At 41.8% G+C, this 24,544-nt stretch overlaps 1 protein-coding gene across 1 annotated transcript; it reads left to right on the top strand.

The window, feature by feature from the left end:
* Positions 1–522: 522 nt before the first annotated feature.
* On the top strand, positions 523–24,187 carry ppp3r1a (protein phosphatase 3, regulatory subunit B, alpha a). The gene is made up of 6 exons (XM_020095808.2): positions 523–792; positions 9,948–9,987; positions 17,731–17,907; positions 19,456–19,515; positions 20,211–20,395; positions 21,855–24,187. The coding sequence occupies exons 1-6, from the start codon at positions 790–792 to the stop codon at positions 21,900–21,902; spliced, it is 513 nt and encodes a 170-aa protein (XP_019951367.1). The 5' UTR covers positions 523–789; the 3' UTR covers positions 21,903–24,187.
* The last annotated feature ends 357 nt before the right edge of the window (positions 24,188–24,544 follow it).

The following is a 24,544-nucleotide window of genomic DNA, read 5'->3' as shown; positions in this document are numbered from 1 at the left end:
ACCAGAATAAAAACTAGTATATATAGTTTAAAAACAAGAAAAAGTATGAACAGTGTGAGAATATGCTCAGTTAGTGGATTGCACATGAACCACTGTGTTGCACAGACAAAATGAATATTGCACGCACATGCACGTCTCTTGTCTATAGTTGTGTGGACACCCGTTGACATAATGCATTCCCTAGTCCCTCACCTCCACCATCACCAACTAAATCCCTCACACCAAGTCTCAATCTCAATGAAGTTGTGAGGACCAGACGAAATGTCCTCACGAAGATAGTATTGAAAATTGGCCCTGATAACTATAGACACACACACACAAACACACTGGGTGCAGTAACGCCCTAACTCCGACAGGTGGCGCACAAGCACAGCCCGGTCGAACGTGCAAGCACCTATAAATAAATAAAGAGTAGCTGCAGTACCCGGATGTACAGTACTGCTGCACCTCCCCTCCCCCCCTCCTCCTCCTCTCTCTCTCCTTGTCTCCGCCCCTCCGCCACCGCCTGCTCGTCAAACCGAGCCTCCTCCGCCGCCTCTCTGTCCCCGCCCCTCTGTCCCCGCCCCTGCAGTGGAAGCCTCCGTGAAGCGGACAGAGACGGAGAACAGAGCCCCTGAAGCTGGGTGGTGAAGCCAGGCCGAGACCCCGCACGAGCACCGCAGCGCCGACAGCAAACCCCCCCCCCTTTCTGGTTCTCCTCGACTCAGCTCGGCGGCCCTAGCGACTCCCCTCCTGCTCCTCCAACCTCCTTTTTCCGCCGCGCCTGGATTTCATCATCCGACCTGCAAGATGGTAAGCGGCTCCCGTATTTCCCCCCCCGCCTGGTGAACACAGCGGCGGGCAGGCCCGGGCCGTTAAACACGTCGGAGCGCTGTGGCCTTGTTGACAGCTAGGGGGGGGGGGGGTTTCAGAGGTTAGCTTCGAGCTAACACTCGACAGCGCAGAGCTCCGCGGGGGAAGGAGACGCTTCTCCTCGCCCACTTCTGGCTCCGTGTCTCCCGCCCTGTGTGCTTCACCTCCCCACCCCCCCCTCCGGAGGCTCACTTGCCGCCCGTGGCCCACTTCTCCTCCGCTCGTCGTTAGCATGCGCTCTTCATTAGCGACGAGGCCCGAGCAAATTAGTGTCAGAGAGACAGACGGACGCGTTGACAGAGGCCCGGACATTTCACGCCGCAGCCGGAGCAAAGGAAGAAACCAACACAAAATGAATGTTGCGGTTACGCTTCGGAAGAGAACGCATGATTTGTCGGTGTCGCCCTGTTGATAGTTTCACCATCGGACGCTTCACTGACACGTTCGTGTTTCACAGATTGTAGAGGAAGCTGCAGAACACAGGACTCGATGTGCTGCCCTCGTTAATCGACCACATCAACAGGGATGGGCCACAAATGAAATCGCTCGATATCGATAAATATCCCGGTTTTTATGCACATTAGTGTTTATTTTTTTTTATTAAGTTTTTAAAGATGAATTCCTGCTCTTGGGTGAAGGTTTGGTTTTCGTCTCATTTGATAAACAGCAAAACATTTAATAAATCTGAGGTGGATCACTAACGTGTTATACGTCCTCACCATCTTAAGATTTATTTTTACACCGTATCGCCACCGATGGAGGTGAGTTGCCTAGTAACTGTAAGACGTCCACGACTGGATCCATATTCGACTTACCTGAGGATGGAAGCTGACATTTTATCGTCAGTGACCATTTGCATGGGCGTAGTTGGGAATTTGAGGTTCCGTGTGCAGCCCCCTCACTCACTGCCACCTCTCCGAACTTTCAATTTATTTCCAATGCACAATAAGTCGAACACTCCTCTGCACACCGATTACTGATTACTAAATTATTGATGTGCTCATTTGCACAGAATTGGCAACAGCAGCCATTTGCTTATTAGCAATAGCCCGCTGCTCTTTGGTTTGTAATCGTCACAGAGCCAAAAGCCAATTTTTATTCCCTGTGCCGGTTTATTTGACGTTTGTTTTAACGTGTTGAGGACACTTTATGTGATAGGTGTTTTTATAGATTCTGATAAATATTTGCATGATCCAATTTTCTATCATTAAGTGTTCAAACTAGAGCTCGACCAATACATCAGCCGGGCCAGTGAATATTAGCTTATTGCAGATTTATTGGTATTTGTAGTGGTCTATAGGCAACAAATAATGTCCCACAATATTTTTTTAGGAACCACGTCACTGTTAGATTGCTTGTCCACCAGGACCTAGTGACTATGTATTCGTCACAATTCTTTGTAAGAAATGCTAAAACGTTTTCTAGTATTTTTAACCTCTTTGAAAACCAGTATTGGTTTTGACAAGCATAATCTCAACAAAAGTCAATACTTGGGCATTGATTAGATATCAGTGGCTAAAAGAATAAATACTTTGAATTTGTATTGTCTGGACTGCTAACACCACAAACCTGTAACATCCCCCTGGGCCAATTCAAAGAAGCAAATGTGCAGAGTAAAGCTTCAAATCTGGAACAAGTAACTTAGTAAACTTGGAAAAAGCCCCGGGTTGGGTAACTTCTAAATAACTATCAGAAGCTCATGCATTGTGATTTTAGGTTCCTGGATGCATTATGGTGCATTTGATAGCTGCCAGGATGTATGAGCATAATCTATCCATGACACAGCATTTAATAAAAACGCGAAACAGTGGCCTAGAGATGGGCAAGATTAAAACTGCTCAGAACATTTGCCCTGCAGCAGTCTCAGCTCTGTGCCAGAGGCTAGAAACTCGGGGCTCGTCCTACCGACAGTGTGCCAACTTATGGCCTGTCTAACTGCACTGCTCTCTACTGCAGGGAGAGGGTTGGGGGCAGGGAATCCGACGTTGCCTAAGCATGTAGTGGAATGATCTGATGCTAAGGAGACCATATGCTGCCTAGCAATCAAGCGCCACCCACATAAGGATCGAGCCGTAGCTAATGTAAAAGAGATAAAAGCCACAGTGAACCAACCACCAGCAGAAGTGATGATCAACACTATGTGATCCACGCTGCACTTCCAACCAGCCCACTCAATCTGGATTTATTCTCCTCACTGGCCGTTTCTTTGCTGCAGTCCTCAGCTTGTACTGGAGCCAGCAGTCACTGGCACGGGAGAAACTCTCTGCCAGTTTTGTCAGTAAACATTTTTTGTCTGACATGTTAGCCTCTGTGTCCCGTTATTAGAAAAGCTTAAAGTAATTAGTGGATTGGAGCTGGAGTTATGATTCATGTAGGAGTGTTTAGGAGTGTTGAGAAGTTGGTATTGTCATAAAGGATGAGTACATCAAACATGACGGGTGAAATAAATTCTTGCGTGAAGGGGATTGCGATGCTAGCAGTCGGATCAATCGCAGCTCTCACGTTATATCTTTGGGGAGGTGCATGTCAGGCTACGGCTTAGGGTTCTGCGTAGGCTGCAAGTCTACGCCTAGCCTCGATGCGGAAGTATAAATTAGGCTTCAGGAGGTGGAGCAGGACCCCCGGCTCCTCCAGCCCACATGTCGAACTGCCCTTGAGCAAGACAATGGACTCCAGATTGTGTGAATTGGATGTATGACAAATAGAGAAGGGCTGCATTAATAAGTGATTGTGACTGGTTGTGTCAAAGTACTTTAGGCTGGTGTATATATTTTTGTAGAATATATATTTATATATATATAAACTATAACCAGACCATTATGAGCCTTCACAGACATATCGGCATCTGTGGTTTTGTTTGCTGATATAAAAACATATTATACTGAAAAGATATGGATTTGTATATTTTATGCACAGAAAATGTTTATCTTCTTAATTCTAGTTCTTTGTACTTGTGTTTTCTTTTTAGTTGTAGTTGGGCTGAACTCTAAAGTATCAAGCCTCAATTATCTTTTTTGATAAAAACATCTTAGGAATTATTGCCAATTTTCTTTGTAAAATTATCAGCTGATATATTGGAATCAGGAATTTTGTACTCCCTAATATTGATATCGGCCTTTGAATATCCATATCGGTCGGGCTCTAATATAAACATTGACCATTTTATTTGAGTATGAGCATCATTGGCTGATGCTTTAAGTGCTCAATAGGATATTTTTCTGGAAAAAATATTATTTCTAAAATGATATGAAAAGGTATTCATCATGTGTCCAATGTCCATTAATGCTTGTCTTGCGTGTTTCAAAGTGAATGAGAGTAAATTTAAAATCTAAAGGTTCTAACCATTCTTTGACATCATGTGCCCTTTGAATACCGTATACTGAGTGCTTTTTTAATTCATGAACTTTACAATAAATCAGAAATGTTTTATTTGCAGCCTTAGAAGACGACCTCTTGTTGTGCTTTCTCTGCTGGGATCACCTCGTGTCACAGCGTTAGTCAGTGTGTCCCCAGCATAAATCTCATACTGGGGAACAATCCAGAATTGAGCTATTTCCTAAAGATTAGAATCAAGTGTTCACATGTCCTCTGCAGCTGGCAGAACACAGTCACACTTTACCACCACTGGGTTAATACATGAAAAGATTTGAGCATTGTTAGGATACATGGCATTATGAGGCCTTTTGAAACCCTTTGTAGGTAAGACTGGGATAGAAATGGCTGAAAGGATTATTAACCCTGCCAGATTTCCTTCAGGCAGCAAAGATTTTGGTAATTAATTTCATATTTGCACCTCTCTCCTGAATCTAGTACAAAATCCTTTACACACACACACACAGAAATACACATATATCCACAGAAATGCAAACAGACACAAGAATTTAGGCATGAACTCCTATTCAGGCAATATTAAAAAAAAAAAGAACAGGAATTAAAGAAAGATGATACTTTGGAAAATAAATTTGTGGAAGAGACTGATGACTGTAGCCTTGTAGCAGCTCATTTTAATTGTTGCTCACACTCTCCATGGCTTCTCTTCTGTGTAATCAAGTAGAAGCTTGTTAGCGATATTGCACAGTCAGATGGTCATTGGCCCCGGTTTTGCCTGCTGAAAAATGGAGCGGTGAGCTCTATTTAAAGATCCGTCTGAAAGCTCACGGCCCAGCCCAGCACTCTGCTGCGACTCTGGAGAGTTGAGTATGATGTTTATCATAACGCACGTATATATGGCTAGCTCGGCGCTCGTAGACACGTTCGTGTGGAGGAGGGGAGTCTTGTGATCGCTGAACCATCCAAGCAAGCTAAGAAACCAGAGAGAAAACCCACAACACTGACTCAAATCCTCTCAGAAGACGATTTCACCTCAAAAATAATGTCAGTAACAAACATTGTCTGGAAAAATGTGTCAAACGTTCCAAGTTTGGTACACAATGTGCAAATACACAAACCAGAGGTCTTTGCCCTTAACATAACCTTGTTGTTTATGGTGAACAGTTATTTTGGTTTTCAAAGCCCTTTTAAAATGACACCAGTTTGCATGTCAGCATACAATTTACAATAAAATAAAAACTTAAACCTTACACCATAAGGCTGAAACTGAAAATATTCATTATTTTCTCCTTGAAAGTTTTTTTTACTGTTTTCAATAAATGCTGGTGATGACCCTGAAGCAGTTGTCACAGCAGTAGTGAACTTGCTTCCTGAGACTTCCTGTAGTTTTATTGTAGGTTATGGTTTATTGACTTGTGATCACAGAGTCCTCCCGCTGTGGTTTGCTTTGGAATGGCCAAGTGAAACACTGCTCCATCATCCAGTCGTTTTTTTCCCCATCTCACTCTCCACTGAATGTGTCAGTATATGCGAGAAGCTACGCCACACCCTCAGTCATGTTTGTTCAGCAGAGTCTGCAGATATGACATGTTGGCATTGGTTCAGGGGAATTTAAGTATTATAAGTTCACATAAATATGCCAAACACAAGAAGAACAGGTTCTTTGATACTATGCAGGATGTGACCGTAGACACGATTTTCGGGGCTGAACTTTGTCGATCATTCTGTCGATGATGTTGATGCACAAAATATCAGGCACAACAGATGTGTGGACTGATGCATACTTTCCTCTGATCTTACATTTTTTTTAAATATGCTGATTTGCCTAGGTGATAATTATTTTGTAAAATAATTATGATTACTCTTAGAATTTATGCAAGACATCACTCAATTCCACCGTGTTGTAGATTGCAGTGACAGCACTCAGAGGGCACCACAGTGCTTAAATGTCTATTATTTGCAAAATGTTCAGTCATGCAATTTATTTCTCACTGTAACTACAGTTAGAAATGTCAACTTCTTTCGTGTTCCACATTACAGTAAGCAAATGTGCAATGGTTTTTTAAACAAAGTTTGCTTGTTCAATTTCCACGATTAGACAGAGCAGTCGATGAGTAGTGTTGCTGCATCCTGATGCCACTGCTGTGCCCTTGACTAAAGCACTAAACCCCCAAATTGCAAATGGAGCAGGCTCGACTTGTTTATTTATTTATTCAGTTTAAAATTACAGGGACAATAAACATTAATAAATATTTCTGTAAATTAGCCAGTTAAGCCATCTTGGCTATTTTTTTTACTTTAGTCCCTGGGCAGGTTTGAGTGTGACTCAAAAGGACTATAATGGGTTTCACCAAATGTTCGAACTCTAACTGATGTGCAGGCTCATTTTTTTTGTTACGTCTACAAACTTGGGGAGGGGGTTACACTGCTTGGTTGTAGGGGTGCAGTCGTGGGTGTAGGGGGGAAAAGAAATGACATCCCTTGTCTGGACTCATTGCTTCCTTGATTTTCTCTCCTGGTGTCAGTCCCAGCTGGCGATAGTTTGCAGTGCGTCATTCTTGCCGGCCTGTGGTGGGATGTAAACAGTGACCAATATGAAGGAACCACACTCCCACAGTGAATGAAGTGTCTTGCAGTATGTGAACAGTGTCTACAGTATTTACTTGGCACTGTCTCATCTGCACACCAACATTTGTTGATATAGGTTAATTTTTGGTGATAGCTCCATTGCACGATCCATTTGTCGACAGTGAAGATGTAACCTGTTGTCAGGGACGACTCACTGAAAGGCAAACTGCAGGACATGTCTGGAAATGGCTTTAGTAATCTGGTTTGAGTAGCTGAACAAACAGAGAATTAACTAAAATCTATAAAGTCCTAGTGAGCGCTGCACCGAGGCTGCCACTCTGCTGCACCATGTGAACCAGTCTGCAGCCACATATACTGTGCTCCGCAGTCCTTCATGTTATGACTGGTTTCTGCAGGTCTATAATTAGTTGGGTTTTTGGGTCGGCCATAGTGTTCCCTCTGAACCAGCGGCGATGCCAGACTCTTCATTATGCAAAATGTGTTTTGTGTGCTAAGACCTAATTGATTCTGAATGAAACCTGCATTATTGATGAGCCAAGCTCTTTCTCTTTTTGCTTCTGTTCCTCTCTGAGGTGCATTTTCACTTAATGAATTTCTTCTCCTATATCTATATTTTTTATAATCGTCCCGCCCAGTTGCTCCGTTTGGATCTTTGGAAAGACGCAGCTCAACCAGAGTTGCAAGAAGTGGTTTATTATACAGATAAAACAGGAGTTACTCCTGACCCCACGTTAACAGCACCAGTGACCTAAGGCCTTAGTGAGTAAACCTGTAATCCACAAGATCTGCTTTGCTGTAAGGCTCTTTATCTCCAGAGACCCTACACCTTGCTCTTGAGGGACAGATGTCAGTGATGGAGTTGGAGTGTGCCCACCACACACTCATGTACCCACCATTTTGTTTTGGTAATAATTAATTTACCGTCTGTAAGCTAAGATTAATTTATCATATTTCACACTTACAGCATGTCGGCACTATTAACAAACGTATTAAATATAGTTTGCCAAAGTTTGCTGAACAGTGACTCTAATTGTTTTATATTGTCCATCCACTCGTAGTTGAGCATTGAATGAATCTTTTTTCTTATTCTGTATTTATCTTTGGGTGAAAGTGTTGTAGCACTATTGTTTCTTAAATCTGTTACTGAGCAGTTTAATTATTTTAGAATATAAATTGATATGTTTAGGACAGTTGCCTCCATTTCGTCCCCAACGGTCACAAATTACATAAAGAAGTCTAATTAAAAGAAACATCTGGTTGTGTAACTTGTGAAGCCATGCATCTAATTCTGTTGAAATTGCCTTTTATAGTCAATATTGTTTTATAGTCTTTTGATGTAAAGAACTCCTAGAGTTTCCTTTTTTCCATTTCTAGACAACTGACATACTTTATGAAGCCAAGGTACTTTCTGGAAATGTGTCATTACAAAGTTTTTGCATCAGCTTTTTTTTTTTTTTTTTTACCAACAGAGTAGATAAAACTTAAACCACAGTAAAATGCTCTCAAGTGTGCTACCTGTGTAATGCCACAAATAGGTAATGAAACTGAAAATGAATGATATACTTGTGTTATAAGTCTTCCTGGAGCCTAGATGGACTTGAAGTAAAACACAACAATGGTTATTTTAGACCAGACCAAAATATATGTGTGAACAGCATCTAGTCTTTATATAGCAGACGCAAGGGTGATTTCAGAACCTGTCCTTGAACTTGAGGACACTGGCCTTGAATCCAGAATGCTGCTGTAGCACGTGACTGTACCTGCTGCTGCCACAGAAATGATTTTTAAATCTATTGGGGTCAATAAAGTATCACATTGTCACTACTACACACTGAGCCATGCAGGCAAGGGGACACCCAGCTCCAGTAATGGTGGAGTCATGTGCTACGCATTCAGCTACACAGGAATTCAATCTCCGAAAACTGCCGGTGCCCAGCCTCTGTCTAGTTGCTCCACAGAGGAACACCATGTATATGTCAGCCTCAGATCACTGCACACAGTGGCTGACTCTCTGCTCTCTGGGTAGGGTGTCAAATGCTAAGTCGCTTTTCCTGGCTAATCCTGAGTCACCTCTTTCTCCTCAGTGCTCTTAAAATACCACAACTTCACTGAGGTAAGTCTGCTGTTGTGCAGCAGCACAGCGATAAGCCAGGACATGACATAACTGGCACTGGCTCTTTCTAGTCAGTTCAGTGTGTATAGATTTATGTGTGTGTCACTGTGAGCCAAAAAAGAAGAGTAGCACTTATTATTATATTGTTGCCTTATGTGTTTTTGGACCAACAACCCCACAATCTTTAAAGTTCCCTTTGCATTATCGTTTAACTCTAGCAGTAGCGTCCATAGAGACATTGCAGACTGCATTCCTCCCACTAATATGAAAGATGCAATTTTGTCCACATTAAAATTCGGTACAAAAACAGCTTTAAATCAGCTGGGCTCAGTATTGGGTTTCCTGGACCCTGAATGTCGTCCATCTCTTGGAGTCTAACAAGGTTTCCAAGCAGAGGCTCAGTTTGGCAGCTCCTCGATGGAGCTGCAGGACAATTCTGGTCGATTGCTTGCTGCTCCGAGGCAGCTCTCTTTCCTCTCGGTCTCTGAGCTGTAGGATCCCCATTCCATCACGCCACCTCTCTGCAACAGGGACTCCTTACTGGCTGCCATGTGAGCGTTCAGCCTCACCTTGCCAGCTGCCAGTGGACACTGCAGTGTTGGAGGGATTGGGATGCGGATGTGACTGCTGAACATGAGCCAATCCCCCCCCCCACACACACACACACACACACACACACACACCATGCAGTATCTATGAATGGTATGGTTCATTCGTGCAATTTAGTGCAACATGCATGACTTGAAAGAGGCTCGACATGTAAATCTGAAACTGCCTCAAGGAGTTTTTTTACATTGAAATGTTGACATAAATGGTTTTAAGTGGCTTGTGTTGGTCAGTGGATGCGATCTGCAGTTGCTTCTTCATCCACACAGGTTTTATTTGAATGTGAGTGTTACAGTAGTTCTGATGTTATTGGTAATCTCAGAACGTACTGAGGTTTCCAGTATAATTATCCTGTAGTTGTTGGTTTACATTCTGCTCCTTTGAGAGCGTTTTTAAGTCACTGTCTCTGAGGAAACTATTGTGATGTCCTCTGACTTCTCTTTCTCTCTTTCTTCAGGGAAATGAAGCCAGTTACCCCCTGGAGATGTGCTCGCATTGTAAGTATTTCATACGTTTGCTTGTTGTAGATGTGCAGGACTCTACTTTTTCTATTTTTTATATCTGGTATAAATTTATCAGTTGCAAGGTTTCTCACACACTCATAAAAAACATGACATTTGTATGTCACATGCAATTGAGTCTTCATATTTTACAGCTTACCCATACATTTTATTATAGATAACTATAAATAAAAAGAAAACCCAAATACAACCAAATATAATTTATTTTACCTAAGATTTAAAAATAAGTGCACATATTTTTGCATTGTTTATTCTGTCAAATAATAAATGCTGACACTGACATATCGGCTGGGTTGTATGGTTATGGCTGTCATGAAATAAAATGGCAAACACATTTTTTTTAATAATATCAACCCTTATTATTATAGTCGTTGTTATTCTTATAGTACATTGGTTGCTAATTTAATTCAACTTAATTAGAATTTTAAGGTTGTGAAGTATTTCTGATGTTGGTGTCATCTTGGAATTATACTCTTGTTGTGTAGTTGGTCATGTTTACAAGATGTCTGTCCAGTAGAAATGTTTGAGCCCCTGAGCTCCCAGGAAGAGGTGGAGGAGGAGGAAGAGGAGGAGGAACTGAGGATATGACTCACATTTCTTCTTTTGTCCACCTCCTTCATCTTCCTTACATTTTTAAAATACAGCACCACATTGTCTCTGACTGTCGTCGTCGAAAAATACCTCAGGGAGGCAGATTTCTCATTCTGGTGCAAATGGCACAGTTTCAGTGGGACGTTGAGAACCAGAACCAGGTTAAACTGGATCTGCTGCTGTGTGTTTAATGAGCAGTGAGGCTGTGACAGGTCCCACTGTAGTGTAGCTGTACTTCAGGGACCATGTCAATGTATGACCTTATCGTTCTCAGAACCAAATGTGAATACTTTAACACAAAGTTGGCTGTTGAGATCTTTTGGAGCACAGTTAAAAATGTCTTGTACTAACAAAGGGTTGCTGTGGGATTTAAACCTACACCCGTCTTCCAGGAGATATAATGTTCCTCTTTAGAACCTTCTGCAGACTGAGTGCACATGCAGCCCCTGCGGAGAAAGTCTGGAGTTCACTGCATGTCTTAAAGCAGCTTTAGATTGTCTTACTGTCAAGAAGGAGGAGAGGGGGCAGAACCTTGGCCTGTCAGGCCTTCTTGGCATGTGTCCCCCATGATTGTGGCACTATGTTGAGGGGATCCATGACCCTCAACTGAACCCATTGAGGACCTCTGCTTTCAATCTGAGATACTTACAGCTTTGTCTCTTCTTGTCCCTGTTCACCACGCTTTGTTTTTTCTCTTTCACTGTTCTCTGTCCTGCTCTCTTTTTCATCTTAAAGGTAGGATAATAGGCAGGAAAAATACTTAAACAAATGGCAAATAACAACAATTAAACATGTAAATACAATATCAAGGCACCAAATCAAAAGATAAACTGGATAGAAATGTTGGAATAAGAGTTTTCACTTTGGGGAAAATTCTAGCAATTGCTGCTCTACTTGTTTCTGTCAAACATTCTCCTCCTCTCTGTTTCCCTCTTCTCAGTCGCTCTTTGGCTTTCTCCCTCTGTCTCTCACACCCTCCAATGACAGAGCAGCTGTTCAGCTCATCAACTGCTTGGACAGGCAGGCATCGGCTGTGAAGAAATTAGCCTCTGGCCTGCTGGTGGTAGATTCAGCCTGTTGTACCTCAACCTTCGAGCCTCGAAGGAGTGAGAGTGTTAACAAAGACCCACAATGACTCACCTGTAGCTGCCGTTCATAACACCTCAACAAGACCTTTGAAATAAGGTTGTTACTCTATTTTGGAGAATGAACTTTTGAAAGGCCTGAATCCTTTTGTCAGTGCTGCTGACTTAAGCAGGGTTAGATTAGACAAAACATTTTATGGTTTACTGCATGCACCCACTCTGTTCTGCCACTCTTCACACACACACACCGGACCACATCACACTCTTGCCTGAAACCATGGCAGGCCTGTCTGCAGCAGCCTAAAATAAAACAGAGGGCGGCTTGCTGGAGTTCCTTGTTGCTAGGGGTTTCCCTGAGGTGGGTGCCCGAGCCACTGGTGGTGGGGGCAGTGGTGGGGTGAGTTTGGGGGTTTTCTGATGACAGCACCGCTATAAATACATGCAAGCCAGCCGTACATTATCAGAGCAGCCAGAGCAATCAGCTTAATGCACTGAGTGCTGGAGTTCTCTGTAGTGCACACACTCGGATGCATGGCCTTCTCTTACCAGAGACCTAAATCAGATAAGACGGAGGGAGTGGTTCTACCTGAATAAGCATATTCGATAGATAAACCAACTTGTAGATTATATCTTTTTTTTAGGTTGATACTTGTTCTAGAAAACATCAGTTACAGATTAGAGTGTGGATACCTATCCCGAGCCCTGTGGGGGCTATCTACTTGATTTTTGACACTACATGTGCCTGTAATTGGGGGAAAACATCAGGCACACAAACAGAAAACCCACTGGGTGCAGGTTGAGCTTACTTAGTTTTCTCTAGGGCTCAGACAACTGCACTAAAACATCCCCATAAAATTTCTTTTAACCCACAGAAGAACAGTTTTCTCCTGCTTCTCAAGCCCAATTAATTTATTAATGTTTCACCGTCAGTAATACATAATATTTTATTTCTCTGTAGTTCTCTGATCTGTTCCCTCGACGACACTACACCCTTTTTTCCTCAGTAAATAAAACCCATTATGCTAATTGGTGCAGTGTCATGTGTCAAACTCGTGTAATTACTGAGCTGTGCATGTAACCTTCTCATGTTTACCCACCCTCAATCCTTATCCTATGTGTTTGTGGAGCTATATACAGCAGAGCCTGGGCTGTAGTTATCATGCAACACATTTTTATACAGCACATCACCCCCACCCCACCCTCGGGCTTGTCTCAGCTCAGGTTAGCTTTGTAAATGGAGTCACATGTCGCCGGTAATGTGCAGTGTGAACCATTTGGGGGCTGAGCATACTTAGAGGACAAATTCATTAATGACTTTTTGGGAACATTGTGTTTATATAATTAATGGAAATGGGGAGGAAAAAACCTGCTGCACTCACCAGATTTTCAGCTCGTACAGCTGTGCTGCGGTTTTCTGGTTAGTTCGAGCTACAGGACTTTTTAACTGTGGTGACGTCACAGTGTTAAATAGCATTAGTGTGAAGTCAGAAATGCTATTCGCAATTGTTGACTGGTTAATTTTCACTGATATTAATATTGAGTTTTTTTAAAAGTGTAATCTGAATATTTTCATCTTTTCATCCACCTCACATGCACGACGACATATTGAACTTTTTTTTTCTCTAGATGGATTGTAATAGATTTTGTGAAAACCTAGCAATTTAAGTTAAACAGCAGAAATATATCGGGAGGCCATGTAAGACAAAGCTATGGAGCATAGACCAGAAGGAGGTTGCAGTATTTTTTATGTTAATTGATGCATATGTGTGTAACAGACACTTGGATTAATCCAAACGCTGATCTACATATGCATGTGTTTCCATGCATGTCTTCACCTTGTGAACAGCTGTTTAAATGTACCTCCTCCTTTTGTTCCTGCGTGTGTGGGGGGGCTACTTTGGGGGCTAACGGCTTCCAGTTGCCTAGTAACACAGTTGAGGGTGCATGCAGTTTATGAAAGTGTGTGTGTGTGTGTATTGTGATCTGCAATGGAGTATATGAGATTATCATAATCATCTCACAGTTACATTGGGTCTCCCTCAGAGCCGCTCATTAGCATAACAGTGTGAGGAGCCTCTCTGACTGAGCAGCGAACCGTTTCTTTTACATGTTTGAATAATTTTCCCTCTAACGCAGAACTGCTACGTTAATATTACTGTCATTCTACCATATTATTGTTTTATACCTTGTAAATGTAAGGAAACACATACAGGGCTATATTATATATCTCTATATCAAAGCAAATCATCAAACACATCAATAATATATCAAAATGTTATTTTCTCTTGTTAAAATTGTGCACTCAAGAGTATAATGCATCAAGTAAATCTGCCAAACAAAATGTGACTACAGGTTTATAGGGTATGCTAACCAACCGTACCACATCTCTACTGTACCTTCATTCATATTCTAGCCATTGATATAGGAGGTGTACATTTGAGTATCAGTTTGCATCGTGGCAGCTGTCTCTGCTGGCGGAGGCTCAAACATACAGATAATATAGCATGGGAGTGGGGTTTAATATTTCATTTGTTCCAATCACTTTTTTCTGCACCAGTTTTTTCCCTCCTGCATTTAACTTTATGTACAAATGTTGAGATAAATAAAAATACATCCGTTGCCTTTTCTTCTTGGCTCACTTCAGGGGTAAATACAGTGAAACTCTTTATTTGTTGGACACATGGATACTTGCACCATATTCCACCTCCTTTAAAGGGGGTGGCAGTCAGTGCTTGTAGAGATGGCGATCAAGAGTTTGTGTAAGAGTCTGAATGGATGATGGAGGGGCGGCACGGTTGATCAGTTGTCAACACTGCGATGCAGCAAGAGGTTTCCTGGTTCAGTTACACGAAAATCCTTTTAAAGTCATGCAAATTTGGGTAAAGTGAACGAGAGAATCATGTGTTCATTTGAGGATGAATGGTTGTTTGTCTCTGTGATTCTCTGGCGACCTATCCAGGGTGCACCCCCCTCTCGCCCACTCACTGGGATTGGCTCCAGTCCCTCCCACAACCCTCAAGGGGATATGCAGTATATATATATATATATATATATACATATATATATATATATACATATATATAATATGGATAGATGGATGGTGGTCAAATCAATGAAACATATTAGGTTATGGCGTTTCTGGACCACAAACGTTATCTGAAGAAGTCTTTGATAAGTCAGTTGAGGCAGCTGCTCAGATGTTCCCCGCTCAGCGACTGCACCAAAGTGTGTTACGTGTTGTGAATATCAGAGTGATGTTTGTGTTTCTTTTCACTCTGCACTCCAGCTTATCCCACTGACCCAACAAAAGGAACTTAAACTGTGACAGGGAGTCAGTTTGAAAGATTCATGTAAACATCTTCTGTTTGGTGGAGAGCTCCACTTTAGAGTTGTCCAAGATCAACCCTCCAAACTTAAGGACACTGGTTTTCTCCCCTCATCTTACAAGGCACAAATGAAAATGTCAACTTATATTTTCTTGCACAGGCTTCCTAGTTAACTTATTGGCTCTGAAAATGGCTTTGATTTCAGGCAGTAAACCCAGCCGTGCCCATTATCTGTTACATCGATACCCCTCGCTCAGGCCGTTAAAGCTGCTGTGAGCCAAGCTTGTGTCATCTGCTGTGAGCAGGAAACAGGAGGCTGCTGATAAGGAAGTGTTTTGTGTCACAGGGCAGCCGTGTGCTTGGCTCTGATAACTCGCACCTTGTGGACACAGAAAACCCTGCGATACATATCAGATTTTGCATGTGTGAGTGTGTAGTATGTTTGAATCAGGGAAAATAAAAACACAGCAGTGACACCCCCCCCTCTTCACTCTCCATTGTGCATGTATACAATAATTTTTAGATTTGATGTGACGTATTGTCATATTTTTCAGGGCAGGTGAACTGACATGCTCTTTATTCTCCTGCTCTGTCACTATTTGAATGAGGGTGCTAAGTTCTAAATCTGATTTTCAAGTGTTTATTCATATAATATCATTACTTTAATGGTCATCCTCCCCGTACATGTATTCTTCCAGTGGACTTCAGAATATTGTTCAGGCTGTGCGTCTCTTGGCTTGCAGGCTCCTCAGTGGTAATCAACACAGGAGTGACTGCTGCTGTGGTTGTAATTGTTCCAACTTTCTCTTTCCCAATCTCTGTATTTCTCACTCTCTCATTCCTCCCCTTACACCTCCACTTCACTCTGATTAGTCATGGAGCTGATGCAGCACAGCATGTCCGAACGTTGAAAATCCAAAACACAACCCACACCGGTCTCTCCCTCCCTCCAGCTCTCTGCATCACATAATAAGTGGAGGAATGGGATAACATGTTACTGCACCAACCTGGAATCATTAGCGTGTCTAATTGGAGATGCATCCAAATGTATCTAAGTGAGATCAAGACAGGCCGAAAATGAAGCTTAGAGAGCCCAAACTCCTGACGAGTCAAACACAATTCAATGAGAAGGAGTACGCAATAAAAAATGGAGCATATTGAGGGGACTGATATCTATGAGACTGTGTAATTTAGTGCAGCTTGATTGAATATAAGGGACTGTTGAGGTTGAGGTATGCGAGGTGTTATGTTTTGGGTCGTCTATACGGACCTTTCCCGCAATATGCCATGAGAACCTCGAGAGAAACTTCAAATTAGGCACAAACGTTTACTTGGACTCAAAGATGAAATTCAAGGCCACTGTGACCTAATTTCTGTCCCATTCTTGTGAATGTGATATCTCAGACACCTGGAAAGAATTTCATCACATCTGGCACAAACCTCCACCGGACTCTAGGATGGACTGATTAGAACTCAGAGGTCAAAGCCCAAGGACACGGACATAAGTCAGGAGTCCGTCCACCAAGTTTAAACACACAATTTAACAGAAATGACTAATAGGGATGAAGTGATGACATTTTTATCTAAATGGTCAAAGGTGAACTTCACTTCGACATCATTTGGTTCACTGGTATTTCCAACCATTAACATAACTCATAACTCATGAAGAGAAGGGAACATTGTGACTTTAACTCTTGCATTTTTCCACTTTATCAGGTTCAATGTTAAGAAAATCTGATGTAATCTTTTCCTCGAACTATATCTGAACAGTGCCGTCGCTGTGGAAGTCAATAAACCTGATGTCACCTGTAATAAACTGAATTCTCCGCCTCATAAATTCATCACCCCACCCTGTTGTCGGTCCCTCCCTCTGTTAGCTATGTGCTAAGATTAATAGTTAGCAGGTGTCGTTTAGGGTCCCAGATTAAAGCGGGCAGTGTAGTAGTTTTGTGGTTGGTCGTCAGGGTCACGTGATTGTGTGTGAATGAGCTTATATACTAATTAACAACTGGCTTTGTTATTGCTTCTGGATTACTCCTTGCCATTGTTCAGTCTGCTGGCGAGGGAGCTGAGGCTGTTTCTGATGGCAGGGGAACGAAAGATCCAGGTTCCTTCTGTTAAAAAAGCACCAGTAGACAACAAAGGCTGTAAGTCTGAAATAATCGTACATGTGTATTTGTCTAATTCCTCCTCTACTCTCTGCTCTACTGTCATTTCACAACCTTTTCCTCTTTCTTCTATTTTGGTTCACCGCATTGTTGTCAGAGCAGAGTTGGCTGCATGTAATTCTCTCAGTCAATAGTTGCACCTATTTCATGTCTCTTTGTAGAAGAGCAGAGCAAAATGTACCATTGAGGTTACTGTGGGTTTGCACCTTGGAGCGGTGAGCTCAGTCCTGTGCAGGCCGGAAGTGGCGTCCTTGACCTAGTTGCAAGCGGTGGCCACTAAAGGTTATGACTACAATTCATTCAGGTGTGAGGATGGATATTTATATTTTGCATAAATATTTGCTTGCTTAGTGGATGTGATTCTGCACCATGGGTTCATTTTTTTCCTAATATTACTTCCCTATGTGACGGCTCTGAGTTTAGGGGGCCCTCAGGGCAGCCTGAATCCATCTCTTCACCATTTGTTTTCTTGGCCGCCAGCTGAATCTCTGTAAGGAAAATGTCAATGTCTCATCTTCCATTTTTCTCTTTCTTTTTCTCTTTGTCCAGTCGATGCTGATGAGATTAAGAGGCTAGGGAAGAGGTTTAAGAAACTCGACCTAGATAACTCTGGCTCACTCAGCGTGGAGGAGTTCATGTCGCTGCCGGAGCTGCAACAGAACCCGCTGGTGCAGAGGGTTATCGACATATTTGACACGGACGGGAACGGAGAGGTGGACTTTAAAGGTATGCTACACACTCTGCTGCTGTGGGGGAACCACTTCCATCTGACCTAACAGCATTTATACTGGTCTCTGTTATTCTGTGAAAGACACCACAGCATCATAGTTTTGTATCGATCACAATTTCAATATATTTCATATTTTTATGTACTGTATATTATACTTAATATTTCAGAAATACCTTACTGCCTTTCACACCCATACTTTCAGATCAGCCCGCTAACTAACGTGGAAAGGTTTACTATTTGAAGTCTGGGTGTTGTTGGTATTTGGCATCAAGGCTCTATGTAACTCCTTGCAAGCGTACACCCGGCTTAGTACAGTACATCCCCGAAAAAGAACAGCTGCTTCACAAACAGCGCCCAGCATAGATACCCTAACCCAAAATAATATAAGATAAACTTGTTACAGCAGCAGATAGAACACGTGAAAATATAGGATAGGCAATACATGAAATGAAAAATTAAATTAAATGAAAATACACAGAATATGAACATAATATACACCTTTCACTTCACATAATATAATATGTAGAGAATTGACTTGAGTAAATTGCAGAGGCACATGACTGCATGAGGATGTAAACTGAATTTGTGCATCATGCATGAGGAGATATTGAAATATATGTATGCATGTATTGACTGTTTTACGTATATATAGGCAGGTATCGTATACAATGAGTATGAAATGGATTCTTAATAGATGCAGTGTATCTGTGGGACAGGAGCTCAGATGATACATTTGAATTATTCTAAGGTGTTAAATTATCTCTTTGAACTCGACAGAAGAAAAAGTTTTGAGAAGATATGAATGTGACCATTGTCTTCTGTTTGTTAACACAAGTGAGGCCGATGTCACATGTGAAAGGAGTGTTTGCAAGTCCCACTATTTACCTTCTAGTCCCCTGAGCCAATATGAGCTCCCACCCAAAACAGACGTGGCAGCATTGAGGAGGAAATGTCATTAAACCATTTCTTATCAATATGAATGTAGATCAGCAATGAAAGCTCCCAAACGAATGTACAAGAATCATTTCTACCCATATGGGTACTGTACATAGCGATTGCAGCATAAGGGTAAATGTTAACACTGCATTAGCATTCACTGTAATAAAGCTGATTAGTAGCAGAATTCATGTCAGTGCACAAATACACAGGATCTGAGTGGTGACAGAGAATTAATGACCCCAAACCTGTTTAGATAAGTTTTATAAAACAGTCACACTGTTCTCAAAGTTTGGAAATGCACAACTCAGAATCTCAGAGGTTCAGCTGCAGAATAACACAAAGTACACGTAACGTTCTTAAAGAAAAAAAGTGAAAAAGAATTACTGGTTTCATCCATTTATTCAGATCTGCTTCAAAATGTAATGGGTTCTTCCTTGGGTCAGATTTCATGGAAATCGTGGAGTAGTTTTTATGTAATCTTGCAGAAAAATGGAATAGTAATGAAAACATAACCTCAGAGAAAGTAAATATCAAGATGTTGACATGTTATATTAAAGAGGAGCCTGCATATGAACCGTTCTCTGACTGTTGATCTCCTCCTCCAGAGTTCATCGAGGGAGTCTCACAGTTCAGCGTCAAGGGCGACAAGGAGCAGAAGCTTCGGTGTAAGTAAAGCTACTTCTCTAATGCTGCTTTCAAACCTGCACTGAACTCACAACATTTTCCTGAAATTCTCCGGAGGGGGTGTACTTGAAAATGTCCAACGCAGCCAATGTGAGAATAAAGCAGAAAAATGTCTGGAGAATTCAGCGAGCGCGTGGGTGTGTTGATGATTCTAACATGCAACGGATGTAAAAGTGGAAGAATAAAAAAATATCTCAGGATGAAATAGAGGAGCCACACATGTAGAAGACGCAGCTGAAGATGTCAACTGGGAAAGACAAGAAGATGGGAGAGCTTTTGGTGTTGAGGGTCGACAGGGTCACTTATCCCCAAACACAACAGTGTCTCAAGCTCCTCTGGTGAAAACAACAGAAAATGTTGAGTAATTAACAAAATGTATTTTGTCTCAGTTGCTAAATGAAAAAAAATCAATCAGAATTGATTTTCCTTCTGGCCTCATTAGTTAATATGAAAATGAGACCTGAACAGTTTTCAGTGCCTCCAGAAGCCAAACGATTGGTTTGATGAAGGAGAGCACAGTGGTCAACAGGGACACATTCACACAACAGGTTATGGTGAAAGACACGTTCTTTCAAGTGTGACACGAGTTCTCTGAATGTGTGATGCTCGACAACTGATTTTACACTCTCGTCTACCCCTGCTTCCCCCTCCCTTCATTCCAAACCCTGCACCACAGTCGCTTTTAGGATCTACGACATGGACAAGGACGGCTACATCTCCAACGGTGAGCTGTTCCAGGTGCTCAAGATGATGGTAGGCAACAACCTGAAGGACACGCAGCTCCAGCAGATCGTGGACAAGACCATTATAAACGCAGACAAGGACGGAGACGGCAGGATATCCTTCGAAGAGTTCTGTGCAGTGAGTTGAAGCCCTCATGCGGTATTTTCTTTTGGGAGGGGGGTTGACATTTCTGCTGATGCAGCCTGTTGTAGTGAAGGCAAATGTCAAAGGGGCAGAAAAATTCTGAAAACCTTTTGCCTCGGCTCGTCAGCGCTGGGTTTCAGTTTCAAACCTCTGTCAGGGGATGTAAATATAGGCTGCCGAGTTCTTGCTACATATGACGGGGCACTAAAAATACTGAAGTAGCACTTTGGCTGTATTATGCTGGAGGAAAATTGAGCCATGCAACAAATAAACGATAAAATGAACAGCTGACATTATTACTTGACAGGATTCCTTTAATCCTGGTATGATCCTGTGAGAGAAGTGAGATATAAGAGAGGTTCTCTGCTGTAAAATAAGAGAAGCAGTGGAGCGAAGCCAAGTGCAGAGCAGTGAAGTGGTAATGAATTTCTTTGAGAAGATGAGTTTTCAGCTGCAGTGGCAAACAGGGAGCGTTAGATCCCTGCAGTGAGACGTTCACACACTGAGAAGCAAAAACCTCCACAACCAGGAAGGTAATTCTGCTCCCACTTTATTGAGTTGAGCTCAATAACCAGGACTTAATTACATAAAGACATTATTTAGAAATCGCTCCAACCCCCGAAGAAGAAGCTGATAAACACCTGCTTCACGTCAGAACTGTAAATCAAGGCTCTTGTCAACATGTGACTGACAATTAAAATAGAAAGTCCATGACCTCAAATCTAATTTAAGATCAAATATGGAGGCAGAGTCTCTTTCAGTGCAATTATCATTACATTAAAAAAAAACGCCTCATCCACAGAACCTTCTCTGTTCGACCCCAGTGGAGCCTGACTTCGCTCGAAGACATTTTGTGGAATGAAAGGCACCAGCTCTAACTCTTTGACAGACACAAGGCCCTCATTTGACGGCTGAATCTCTGGAGCCTTGAACTAAAAAAAAAAAAGCCTCTCGTCCTTGTGAGTGTATTTTCAGGACAGCGCAGGAGAATATTACATCCTGGTTTTATCAAAGCGACACTTCCCAAACACACGAGGGCTCGAGGAGGCTGTGTGACATGATTCACCTCGTTCGAGCAGAAACTGGGTGTAAAAATAAGTGATATAAAAATAGATTATTGTCCAAAGGTTGGCAGGAGTAAACGGAGAGAATATCTAAACATCCAGGACATTTCAGAGGTAAAACTTAAACAATGACATGTACTTCACTGATTTTACGCACAAAGTTCAGCTCAGTTGTAATTCAAGGTTAAGAACCGAGGCTGGAGGATTCAGTCACCTTGGTTGTCATAAGTTTAAGATTTCTGAAGTTTGAAATAAACAACCAGAATTAAACAGAATAAAATCTGAGTGTTTCTCATACATTTATTAATTTAAGGCCTCAACAGTGACCTAACATCAGTGGATGTATTTTCTCTTCCCCCCCCCTCTCTCTCTCTCTCTCGTTGTTCCAGGTGGTCGGCGGTCTCGATATACACAAAAAGATGGTGGTGGACGTGTGAGCGCCCCTCCGCTCGCTGGATCCCGCCCCACCCCCCTTCCTCCTCAACACTCGCTTTCTCCACCATCTCTGAAGATCTGCTCAAGACGTCCGGCAAAACGCTCACTATGTAACTCAATGGAAGTATTCTCTCTCTCTCTCTCTCTCTCTCACACACACACACACTCTCTCTCTGTGTCTCTCTCTCTCTCTCTCTCTGTGAAGCCACTTTTTTCTTTCACAGGCCTCGATAAGCCAACTCTGAAGTGTTATTGAGCTGTAAATCCTCTCGATTACCCGGTCGTAGCACGAGATTGAAGGACATCGATCTGACATTTGTTAGAGCATCTCCGACTTTTGGATGAGGGGGGGAGAAAGGGGGGCTCAGAGAGGAGGCTGCTTGGCTTGTTCATATTTCATCCTTTTTTCTTTTTTTTTTTTTTTTTATTGTTGTTTTTGATATTTATTTTTTGTTCTTGTCTTTTATAAAGAAGAAAAAAAAATACAAGTATATCTACGGTTGTCTCGTGAGGGGAAGTGTGTAGTATATGAACACTTGACTTACAGTACAACTAGACAGTAGGGTATGAAGTGCCAACCAGAACATATCCAGAAACCAAGTTATTACCCATCATCACCACTGTCATTCATGCCGGACAAAGTGGCTCGCGACACTTCGAACTGCACAAGTTTTAGATGCAAAACAACATTTCAGTTGCGTCTTCTTTTTTTTTTGTTGCTCTCCTCAATTTCAGCTTAACACACGAGCTGTTAACGACTACACCGGTTAAGCTTCCAGTCGCTCTTCGCAAAAGCAGGTTTTTTTTTTCTTTTGTAATAAGATTAGCTAGTTTTATTTATACGTACGATTGTGTTTGTATTGTTGGGAGATTATCTTTGTTTCTTGTCATGATAATAAATAAAAATAAAATGCCAAGACAGCGTCTTTTTCAAAACAATCTGTGGCTGCAGAGCGATACTTGGTTTACTCTCGATGAAGTATTGTGCGTTTCTCCAACGCTTCGTGGAAATCGTTAAAAATTTCAAGACATTTTTTGGGACAGCGGCTGGATGGACTTGGCTGAAAACTGAGAGGACTAGTTCAAGAGTGAGATTTTACATTGTTTGTGCAAGTATATAGCATTTTAAGAGACTTATCTGCAGGCAGCGTTTTTTAACCAGTATGTGTATATTAGGTAATCAATGTGCTCGTCATCTTTAACAGCGACAGGAGAAGGCAGCTTTGCCTCAGCTTAACGTGAGCCCTTCTGAAATACTTACCTTTCTCAGCAACGCGCAGGACGGCTCGGTTTCTCAAACGCAAAACACTTAAAATCTTAACTTGTTGGCATGATCAGTGTGCAATGGGATATACTGTACATTGTAGTTAGGTTCTTTTTTTTTTTCTTTTTGAACGTGTACATTTCAAAAGTTGGCTTCTTCTCCCACTTTTTTTTTTTTGTTTCTGTCACGATCACCTCATTTCTCCCCCTTCCACCCACTTCTACAAACAGGGAGAAAAACAAATTTTAACCAAAATTTTAATTTCTAAGGGAAAAATGCTTCCTACTATGAATGGCGTTGGGATGGCTTTTTTTGCGTTTGGCTTTGGAGGCTGCCCGCCGGTTCGAACAGGGGTTTTCAGTCAGAGATGTGAATCTGGAGTGCTCTGTTGTCCCTTATCCCAAAGCTCTGCACGGCTTGGGCCTCCCTGTGCTTGCATGACATGGAAATATATTTTTTGTTGTGCATGTAGATCAATTTTTTGAAATAATCCTCTTGTTTACACATGGATGGTGATGTTAATATATTTAAGAATTTAATGGTATACAATATGGATGTTGCCAAACTTTGGTAAATGTACACATATTATGAGAGGTAATCCAAATGAACTGAACTACATGTAACTTTTTGTATTTTTACCCGGGTCAGTGAGATGCTTCTATTCCAGTGAAGGTTGCACATCTGATCCTGTCTCAAACTGCCACGCACTGTACTCAGCTTAAAGGGGAAAATTTTATGTTTTTTTTGTTTCTTTCTTTTGTATATAAGTATTTGTTAAATGCAGTTCTGGCTCTCTGTTCTCTGTATAGTTCAGACCGCGCTTTAGTTTGTAAGTGCTACTTTTTTCTCTGATGGACTTTGGGTTCTTTTTAGTTTGTGTGGGGATATCTGAAAAGATTTAAGTTTGAGAACCTTTTTTTCCCTTTTTCTGCATGCTGCATCTTATGCTGTGGGACTGTTGGAAACTTGATACTGTATGAAAATTAAATAAAATTTAAATAAACTTTGAAATGTTGAAAGTAACGGATTTCCTGTCATTTTCTGTTCAAGATGTTTGTGACCAGAACTGAAAAAACACTTGGACTTTATGGTGGCAGTTTTTGCTGCTTTGAGACGTTATCCAGAAACGAACCGGATACTGTCCTGACATTTTTAGCGACTATTTGTGAAAACGTGAATGTCCTGAGACAGTTTCTCTTGGGTTTTTTCTGTCAGCCTATAGTAAAATGTAAATGAGCAGGCAAACGATCTGTACACACAGAAGATATCAAAGAATCTAGAAAGACCAGATCCGAGAGCTTTTGATGATGATGCCGGTGTCAATGTGTGTTTTAGAGTTCTTGTCTTGAAACCAGCTTTACAGTCATCTTCCTTAATGAT

Source organism: Paralichthys olivaceus, chromosome 14 (assembly GCF_024713975.1).
Source record: "Paralichthys olivaceus isolate ysfri-2021 chromosome 14, ASM2471397v2, whole genome shotgun sequence".
Taxonomy (NCBI): Eukaryota; Metazoa; Chordata; class Actinopteri; order Pleuronectiformes; family Paralichthyidae; genus Paralichthys; species Paralichthys olivaceus.
This window is presented reverse-complemented; position numbering and strand designations above follow the sequence as displayed.